We start from the raw sequence: 10936 nt of genomic DNA on the forward strand, positions 1-10936 counted from the left end.
GCAATGTCATCACAAATAGGGATAACATAGCCGCAGTGGCGGAGGAGTTCTATAGGGATCTGTACAGTAGCCAGGACATCCAGGATAATGCCGAACGAGAAAGTAGTTCAGAGGAGATAGACATCCCACCAGTAACGACCGAAGAAGTAAGGAAGGCTTTGAAAGAAATGAAAGGGGGCAAATCACCTGGTGAGGATCAGATAACAGCAGACCTCTTGAAGGATGGAGGAGAAATTGTACTTAAAGGGGCCCTGAAAGGCATTTTGAGCACAATAAATGAACTAGCGCAACCGTTAGATTGGGTCGTCAACGTCCTCTGTGCCAAGTATTACTCTTTTACGCGCAGCGGAAAGCTCACACTTTTGTTGCAAAGTTTGTCGTTTTTTTCTCACCCTTCCTTTCGTGTTTTTGGACGCGGCCATCTTCACATGTCTACATCATCGATTCCCAGATGTTCGTCATGAGCTAGACATCCTGCTATTGGGCGGCTTTTTCCCGCACTTCCGGCAAAGAGATGAGTCGTCTGCTCAGCGTCGGCTCGCCAGCTGATCTGCCAGCGGAGTGCCGGAGTGCTTGGGCATTTTACGACAAACGAAACCAGTGTAAAACAAACGCTTAACCGTTTGTATTGAATGCAACACGGCCATAACACGACATGGATATTCTGTTACCTGAGTCCATTCCATAAAGAAAGCGTTGAAGCCCCGTGGCACTTCTTTCGTGCAATCGCAAAGAACGCCCTGAGCCGAATGCCCGGGTTTGACGCATACATTTTATTCAACTTCAAAACAATCCAGAGATGCGTTTCTAACGAACACAACGTCACAACATGCGTTGAAAGTCTGAACCACGATTGACACAGGATGGGTTGCCTCCTGCCCGTCGTAAATTCGGTACTCACCTCGCGCGCGCTTTGCGGGGACGAACAACAAGTCACTTAACTCTGGCGCACAAGCCGAGATGGCTTTTATCCACGCACACTGCACATACCCCATGCGAGGTTGAGTCGTACGCCGCTCGAGAAAGATAATCCAGACCATGGGAAGCACTATCCACCCGCAGAAGCACAAAGTCGCATTTCATCGCGAAACAAAGGCGTCCACAACACACACACCATCGCCTCCTGTAATGCCAAACGCAGCTCGCACTTCCAAATGGGAGTGAGTAGTATGCCTGCAGTGCCCATATGTCGCGAGGTGTCGCCCCAAGCTGAACCGGGATCACGCAACCGTAACTGACTTCTAGAGCGGTTTGTGACTTGTTGCCAGGGCAACCGATGTTTGATATTATCAAAGAAATGGTGCTCGCTCCAGCGCTAGAAAGCTCAGAGCCGCGGCGGAGCATGTTTTGCCAACGTTGCCGCTCTCCACCACGCGTCGCCCCAAGCTGGACTGGCGTTTCCTGCACGGGTTCAGTATCGGCTTGAAATGTCTTTTTCACATGCCGCCGGCAGGAATTACCACCGCCACAAAATAAGACCCGGCACCAGCGGGGCCACATCTGATACGGCGCTTTTTGGATAAACAGTGCGCGGTGCATCAAGGGAACGAGCGCACGACCCTCCCCGTGCCGCTGCGAGTTCGCCGCCGATAAAAAGTCATGTGCCGCCAGCAACGTACACCGCGAAAGGGCAAGGCCAGGCCGCCGCATACATGCGGCCAGATTTTAAGTGCGAATGCACTTCTTAAGCAAGCCTGAATCGTCCGCCGCCGTAGTCTGCATAGCAACAGCCGCGGGTGCGCGCGCTCCTCGTCTTCCCTAGCAACGGGGGGAGATGGGCGCGCGCTGCCTGGCCGCTGAGGTGGCAAATACCCACGTGGGGGATTGGCCAAGAATCGGGCGTGAGAAGGGCTAATGCACCCGCTTAAAGGAGTACTGACACGAAATTTCAAAGCTGAGATCCGCTCTAGCAATCAAGTACAACGACAAAACAAATAGGTGTCTGTGAATAAATGCATCTTTCTTTCTTTGTAGGTGTGTGTGTGTGTGTGTGATCCCTCTTTCGCGAACATTACCGAACCGCGCAAATTCAACTCGTGCATTCGCACTTTCACATTCTTCCCCACGGGGAAATGCGGGGAATTGTTTTTCGTTCGCTTTTCCAGCCTTGAGCGAAGTGCGGGATTCATGGTGTCAACAAAGCTTGCCCGTAGCAGACGACAGTCTGAGCAGCGCAATAGCGGAAGTACGTCACCGCTTCGGAGCGCAGCATCATGGGAGGCAAGGCTCGCGCGCCGTCAACAACGGAGAGTAAGTCGAAAGGACGAGAAAACGCGGAGCGACGATAATGCGCGGTTTTTGATTTACGATTTCTCAACTAATACTCATCGCTTTAACAAAATTCTTGCGGGAGGAGATTGCAAATACATTGCTTTATTTGGGTACATGTACGTCCATGCATCGGCGAAAGGTATTTCAGGACCCCTTTAAAAAAACTCCCACCTCCCCTTGCGGGAACCCCTGTGTAGATGCGGCGCATGGGGGGTTCACGTTGCAGCGTTGGACAGCGGAGGAACGGCGCTGGAACGATGGAGCGGAGCGGCGCAGGCACCGCGTTTTATAGCGCGCATAACGGTGAGGGGACGCGCCGGCGCCAGTGCGTCTGCCGCGGCTATGACGCAACACAATCCAACGAAATCCACTTTAATCCAATCCAACCCAATCCAATCCAATCCAAGCCAATCCAATCCAATCCGATCTAAGCCAATTCAATCCAATCCAAGCCAATCCAAGCCAATCGAATCCAATCCAATGCCCCTCGCGAGAGAGTGTTCGCTATCGGAGAGGAGAGGGGGTGAGCGGTGGAGAGCGCAGCTCGCGCGTCGAGGAGAATGGGGGAGGGGTGTGGACGGACAACAACGCCGTATGGAGGGACAAGGCGAGTGAATGAGATGCAGTCGCATCTGAAAAAGCGCGCTGATACACCCTTTTAAGGTGGTTGGAAAGCGAAGCGGTAAACGACACCCACAAAGATTACCCATTCGACGTCACTCGAATTTATACACGTAGCTATACAAAGAGTGAACCCAGAGACAAGTGAAATGCAATTAACCACACCATTTATTACTTCAAGAGATATTCTCTGACAAAGTTAAATCAATGCATGATCCATGAACGGTGCTTGGGTGAGTTGTACCGGTGAAGCACATTAGTCAGACCTCTTTTCATATAAATTTATATTAAGCTCAATTCCGGTGTTAGACGGTATCAATTCTCATCCGTCTCTGCCGCCACTGGCGGAGGCGACGATATCGGCGGCAGAGACGGAGAAGATTGATGCCGTACGTTGGTATGAGCTCCCTATATTTTTTTACTCCAAGCGCATCCGCAAGCCTCCCACACGGCCGCTACACGTGCCGTGGGCGGACCACGTAGCTAAAACGCAAGGTGTAAATTACAAGGATAGAAATACTGCGTGTAAGAGACAACACAGTAACGCAGGGACATGATGGGCGCAGGGCCAGGAGTGCCGCGTCCTGTCCCTTCCTTGTTGTCGTGTCTTTTACGCGCACTTTTTCAACCCTCGAAATGCAGTACCAACTCGACCAACAACGCGCTGTTAAGGAGCTAAACTCGCAGATGTGCTTGGCGAGTGCACTGTCAGTCTCCCCGTCTAAGCGTTGGCCCGTACCTCAACCGGTGAGATAACGGGCTCTCACTTCGTTTGTATATTCATTCCAGGTTGGCTTCTTGGCGGTGCCAGTAACTTCTCTTATTTGTTCACGGGAGGTTTCTGTTGGCACCAACGGTCACTACAGAACCCTCGGATGGTTAGAGCTAAAAAGCTTCGTTTTCAAAACTCGCTTAAGAATGAAACGTTACGCCAAGCCTTAGCCATAAGCTGTACTCTTCCCATGATCTTCATTTGCGGCATGCATTCCTTGGCGAAGTTTCCTCTGTAGTATACATACTCAATTTTCCACGGGAGACATCAAATTTGATCTAAGCAGACAGTTTGTTCAGGAATATAATGGTTTGATAACACATTGTCACCGTTTCCTTAATTGGGTAAGCTGTTAGAACATATGGGGAGTGGACTCAAGCAAGCAAACAACCCTACCGAATCTACAGGGCAGAGGTGACGAAGGGAGTGGTCGTGTAATATGCGGCTGTTGCCGTCCAGAGCGGCAAGAATGAGTCAGAGCCTTGAGCAAAACAACAGAAAGAGTAATTTTAACAAGAAAAACACTCTACAAGCACGAGAACACATAACGTTAACAAGATGTGACTTAGAACGAATACAAACGAAACAGTCCAAATACAAAATGTACAATAATGAGCTTTAACTATGAATATTAGGAGGTAGAAAAGTTAATTTAAACCTAAACAGTCCGAAGCATATGAGAGGCGGAGTCCCCCAATATCCACCAGCCAGGCCGGACGATGCACCGCCGCTGTCGGAGGCGATTCGGGTACCTGTGAAGCGAGGCCTCGTGGCAGGCCAGGCTGGCCGAAACGATCAGGGTGATTCGAGGCCCGGGAGTACAGTGGAGTCCTCCAGGGCTCGAGTCGCCGATGGTGGTGTACAAACTGGCAGAAGCCGTTCTTCCATCACGATGTCCAAACGTAACTAATTTGCTCCTGCGCGGATTCATTTTTTATAACTGCGCCGGCGCGGAGAGAGGCCACAACACACAACGAGGCTGCCGCAGTCGATCACACAACTTCCCTCTTTCTCCCTTGTGGAACCTTTAGCGCGGCTTAGCACTGGAAACGCTGCGCTCCCCCCTGGAAAGCGCTCGAAGCTTCGATGAGAGCTGAGCGACGGGGGTTTTATTTTTGTTATTTTCTTCCCGGCGAGTCGGCGAGTGGGCCAAGTTCCCGCCGCCTCGTTCGAGGGAGTTCCAGGGTTTTCCCAGGCTAATAGAAAAGAAGTTGAATGAATCGGACTACTGGGTAACCACATTTATGTGCTGTACAAAAATATGGAAAAGTATACGATTCCTTTAAACGCCGTACGTTCGAGTTTGTGACACAGACCCCAGTTTCAGAATATTAGGCAATAATATTCTCAAAACTTACAAAATCGGGTGTACGCGTCGTTCATACCTAGCGAACAAGATGCAGTGCGTACTAACACAAAAATCTAGTACAGTACAGTTGTTTTACATAATATTAATGTTACGTACATCTTTTGCGTACAGAACAAGGGTTTGACACAGATTCCCCCTAAATACACAGGCTACATACAATTGACAAGTTCAAGGACAATACGGTCGTTCAGAGATAAATGAGAATGCAGATCAAGCTAGTCCACTTGACAAAGTTCTTGTCAAAGTCATTACAAGTGCGAAACGTTGGAACTATACAGACTAATATAGTGCAAAAGTCTCGTAGGCTCACACCCAATGAGTGCGATTTAGTACCCCGAAACAGATATAATGTACTGGTGCAATCAAACCCATAATGAAGAATAGCTAATATCCTGCTCACAAACCATAAGATGCAACCGGAAGGTTCAGTAATGCCACTAGTTAACGCCAATAATACACACCAAACGTACTGCACAATGGTGAAAGCAAAGTTCACGCAAAACGCAACTAGTACTTGAATATACAGCGTATACACTGCACAGCTAGAATGACAACATAAATGCAAACTTCATGTACATTACAAAAGACAAATAAAGAATACAATGTTAAAATACAGCACACGACCTCAAGATACAACTCGGTCACACAATTCCACTTATACACGCATGCATACCTGATCTTGCATTCTGCCTATTTAACCCGTGTCTATCGGACGTTTTCTTAGCTGATCCTGTGGCACTCTTCCGTTCGAGAAACCACGTATCCTAATGTCGCGCGAAATCACAAACCCCTTCGAATTTGCCGCAATAACGGGCCCACAAAATTGCTTCAGTGCCTGGGCCTTCGTCAGGGGTGATCCTTACCACCTGATTGGTGATCCTTACCAACTGATTGGTGATCCTTACCACCTGTTCTGCGGGACAAATGGCAGTAGAGATGTCTTTGGGCGCTGCTCCTCAGTGCTGTGGTCCTGCTGCCTCGTGACAAGCAATGTGCACCGTTTGCGGTTTGAAACTGGTGTTCCCCTGCGTTTGGGTGGGTACGGCAGGATCGGTGACCCTCTCGTGTTCAAGTGCATGCTTTAAGGTATTTTAGTATGATGTACGCTCACTTGGGAGTGCGGTTTGCGCATGGACGCGCCAGGGGGCGTGCGTGGTCATGCGGGTACGAACTGGTCCAAAATAAACCAGTATGAGGGGTATATACTTTTGCATTTTACAAATTGGCTTTTTCAGCAACAAGGACGTTGAAGTTATAACCACTGTTCATTTATTTTTGATTGGCTTACATAGCGTTGCTGGAGCGGGTGTTGCTCCCAAGGTTATTCTTTTTAATTTTTTGGGAGGGGGGAACACAAAAAAAAACAATTGGTGGCCACTTTGCTGTTTGTGATCATACACAGCAGTTTCTGTGGTACTCTTTGAAGTATCCGGAGTCTTTATGAAGCTAGCATGCCGACCAGTGAGCCTAAGGAAAATCACAATAAGGAAGACCTGCAATTAGGGAATGGGCGCATGTCTGAGAGAGTCGACTCCTAATGCGCCCACCGAAAAGGCGCGGTAAACGACAAAACAGTGAGTATAGCGAAATTTAATGTATGAATTCAGTTTGTACCTGATTCATTCTCAATTGATATATGATTTCTTAGGGAAAAAACATGAACTTAGTCCATTGGTAATGACTAGTAGAACAGCAAACACAAGGTGGTGTTTGCGTTAACCCCATAAATCACCGTAGTGATGAATCGTTTGTTTACAGGGTGTTTTGATGCCATTCGTCATTCGAAATATTGATTTAACCGTCGCTAAGTAAACATCAATAAGCAACATAGATGTGAAAGCGTTTTCATTGTTCACATAGAGAGTGTTTATCTTGGATAGGCTATAAATCTTTTCTTAGCCCTGCCGTTTTACAGCAGTATAATTTTAGCCGATATAATTAAATGGGCGGCAAGATGATGCGAGAGAACATGCCGTTTAGAACGCTCATCATCATCGAAGTGGACATAAATCGGCTGAGAAAGCGCAGAGCTTCGCCTAGCGTCGTATATCTATTTTGCGCCAAATTTAGTCAATATATGCAAAACACGAGAGCGTTTTGTCAAAGCTGCCGGCATGCTCCGCCAATCGCCCAAAGATACTATGCTTTATTGATTTTTAGATGCGGAGCATCCCATGCTCGGAGCTGTGTCCCTTCCTCCCTTGTCGTCCGCCGTCCGCACTCTACCGCGCATGCGCGTCTCTTCAGCCCCGTGAGCGTTTGGACTTACGTCAGCGCAGTCCACTATGAAAACAAATATTTATGCCGCGACCGGTTGCGGCGACAAATATTTATGCGGCGAACGGGAGGTACGTGACGCTCTTCCCACTGCGCTACAAACCGACAGGGGAGCATGTGCTACGAACGCGCCTTATGACCTTGACTCATTCAAACTACGACGAGAAGCTACTGATACAACGAAGGCACGGGAAGCTGAACGTCAACGGAAACGACGAACTGAAAACTAATGGGAACTTCCGTCGACGCCATGGCTGCTTCGCATACTACTCAGGGTTCCCCTATGGGAAGATTATGTAATTTTTTTCCTTTCCTTTACCCTCCTCCCAGCCAAAATACATGGCCTCGTATGACAGCCTTACACTCAATTTATCATTGTTGAAGATTCACACGGGAAACTAGAACACAAAATGGGTCCTTAACACAAATATCCCTCTGTTTCTTAGCGATTTTGCTGTGTCGGGCTACAAGCTCAACTGAACAATGGTTGGGGTGCGAATAGGTTGTGAACTATACGAAACATACATGAACAAAAACGCTTTGCCTCGATGTGATATTTTCCGTTGTAGGTTATTTACAATTAAAGAAGCTACCAGCTTCGATTTCTAGTGTACGTACGTAAGGTATGTCCATATTATTCCAAAGGTATGCAATCTTCGTAATTTCGTAATGCTGATACAGCTGACCATACTGTCGAAAATTACCTCGCTTAAATAAAATGAACTGAGCAGGAGTGGCGAACTTGGAAGAATGTTTTCAGCGCGCTGGTTTGGTTGCGAAAGACAAGAGGTAGAAGCTGACTTCGTGCTGCACGCGGCTCATAAAATCCGGAACATTTAATGTTTCGCAGCACGTATGGGGATTACGTAGTGTAAATGAAACGAGAGTGAGATGAGATTAAAATGATGCAGGCGGTACTGCCAAATTGTTGTCAGTTTTTGTATGCAAATTAAACAAAAATATCAGTACAATATGGGTGTGTGAAACAAACAGACCGCTAACGGCATAATGGGCACCGACAAGACTACAGCGGAATTTTTAATCACAAGAACGGAGACAAATTTGCATATGTGACATCTCTTTATTGTTAAATCATAAGATGCTGCTAGAATTTATTGCTGCAGAGCTGCTTGGAGCTGCAACCAGAAATAGTTATTCCGCCTCTCAGTTGCATTTGACGGGGGAACTTCTATGTACGTTCTCGATTTTGTGAGAAACAGGAGCGCGCGGCTCAGTTCAGATTCCGGCACTTCCTCCTTTTTGACGAAAATCAAACCGTCGGAACGTTCGCTGTCAGACAACCCGTGTTGAGCGAGTCTCAGTTCAAACATGCACCAGCGGCTGCGGCAGAATGCAGGGCTTAACACGAAGAGGCAGACGCGACTCTGCGAAATGGCTCGGCATATGTTCTCGGCGATCGGAATACCTGGGATAAAGTCCCTCTCAGCGACGCAAAGTTGGAACTTGAAGGGAGGCGATTCGAGTTTGGGCAGCAGAACGTTGTGAACCCAATCCGAGTCAGAGGCGTGGTAGGATAAGAAAGCGTCCCATGCGTAGTTCTCCACGTTCACGCGCCTCCTGTAGCCTCTGATGCCAACTTTAAGGTACAAAGATGCATATATGAAGTACCAGCGGCATTTGTAAGCACCATAAACAAGCACGGCAGCCGACATGATACAAAGTATCCCCGGAACAGCGTACACGCGATAATAGTCCACACCTACGCACTCTTCCTCTCTCCATGCAACGCTCCGTACATGGTATCCGTTGTGTTCTTCTGGAGCCTTGCAATGTGCGCACCCCACGCATTGCACTTGGTGATTGTCAAGAAATTTGTGAAGGTTGTTGAGGTAGCAACTGTAGCAATCCCAGGGATTGAAGTTGAGGCTCACGTTGTGGATGCGATTTAGGTCACCAAACATTTCGTTGTCCAGCACCTCGATCCTATTATGGCCAAGATCCAACATTTTTAGTTTAGTCATCCGAGAAAAAAATGGTGGTGTCCACTTCTTTATTCCGTTGTGGTTGGCGAAAAGCACTTCAGGGGAACTGTTGAAAGGCATGTCCACACGGAGTTGTATGCCGTTGAAGGATATGTCAAGAATTCGCAAGGACACCAACGGATTGAGTATAGTTGTGCCATCAAAGACCGTCAGGCGGTTGCGGGTCAGGTTCAACCATAATAAACCTGTAAGACCTTCCAGCGTCGCTTCATTGAGTGTTGGTATTTCGTTTGCCCGCAAAGAAAGAACCTGCAGTTTTTCCAGGCATATGAATGGGGAGCCCAGTAGAATCTTCAGGTGGCACCCGTCCATATGTAGCTCATCCAAATTCGGGAAACCGCATAGGTCGCGATCACGTAACAGTGTCACGTTGCTTCCACTTGTGATTAATTGCACAGCACTGCTCGTTTTATTACGGCTGCCGGGCCAAAAGTTAAACCCCTCTCCTGGAGGAACATCTGTGTCAGACATGTTTAGATATGCCAGTGTTTTTAAAGAAAATATTGCTTCTGGTATACCGGAGAGCTTCGTGCTTGTCAGAGAAAGTTTCTTAACAGACGGAATGCGATTAAAAGCGTCCGGATGAATGGTCTCAATAGGAGATTGTGAGAATTCAAGATGCTGAATACTCTTCGTGAGAGGAATATTGTTGAACGAGATGTTCTGGAAAAAACATCTGTGGAACGCGACATGTCTAATAGGTGTGGACGGGAGAGTATACAAAGGAAAACTGGTGGTTTTTTTGAGTAACTTCCCAATCGTAATAACCACATCGGTGTAAACGTTGAAAATGTTCCAGCGTGTGGTGGTATTTTCCGGAACACTAAAATAATCGGGGCCCGCGAATGCCTGGTGGCACGGGACAGGAAAGCTACAAACGCTGACAATGCCGCTTCGGTTGCCTCGCTTCCCGTCACACATGGCGACAGCCACCGGTGGGGGCTTGTTGTATGTCACGCTAAAAGTCATCTTCCAAATCCATGAAGCCCGCATTGCATACAACACCTGCCGTTCAAATGATGACAATTCCTCAAGCTCGATGTGTTCGACGCTACTATATAAATTCTGAGGAAAGTAGTCCCATTTATTTATTTCCGCCCGTCGGAGGGACAAGCAGACTGGGGCACAGCCTTGAGACATGGGGTGAACGGTATCTTCTGAAACCAGTAGATGCTCCATTGTTATCTTGGCATTCCTTCCCGGGAGCCTATTAGCAGGGAACTTGACAAGAATGTGACAAAGAGCGTGAAGACGGCTGTTTTCAAAGCTCAGGTTGCAGTTCTTGAATTCACGGGGGAGTGTCGTCAGGTTCGTGCTTAGATGGCAGGGCAGATAGGCTAGGATTCCCTCGGTTGAGCACAACCAGATCCACAAAAAGAACACATGCGTCTTGCAAAGCATGGCAATCTGGAACAGTAAGGAATGCAGATATCAAATAACTAACGATTTTAACGTCACGAGTACTGAATTTTTTTCTCGTCAGATGTCGAGGCACTGTTCCTTTGAACCGCAAAAAATAGTGGTGATTTTGTTTTGAATTAAAGTGATTGCCATTTTTAGTACATTTGACGGTGATTTTGCTTAAATGCGTTTGTTAAAGTGCAGCCCTCTGTTTCTCTAGAG

At 47.7% G+C, this 10936-nt stretch overlaps 1 protein-coding gene across 1 annotated transcript; it reads right to left on the bottom strand.

Annotated features, from left to right (window-relative positions):
- Positions 1–8419: 8419 nt before the first annotated feature.
- Positions 8420–10711, bottom strand: LOC144162071 (toll-like receptor 2). The gene has a single exon (XM_077692582.1). It carries the CDS (start codon positions 10490–10492, stop codon positions 8423–8425), a length of 2070 nt encoding a protein of 689 aa, XP_077548708.1. The 5' UTR covers positions 10493–10711; the 3' UTR covers positions 8420–8422.
- Positions 10712–10936: the final 225 nt, after the last annotated feature.

Source organism: Haemaphysalis longicornis, unplaced genomic scaffold, assembly GCF_048455015.1.
Source record: "Haemaphysalis longicornis isolate Haplotype H1 unplaced genomic scaffold, Haemaphysalis longicornis Haplotype H1 scaffold_12, whole genome shotgun sequence".
In the NCBI taxonomy this organism is placed as follows: domain Eukaryota; kingdom Metazoa; phylum Arthropoda; class Arachnida; order Ixodida; family Ixodidae; genus Haemaphysalis; species Haemaphysalis longicornis.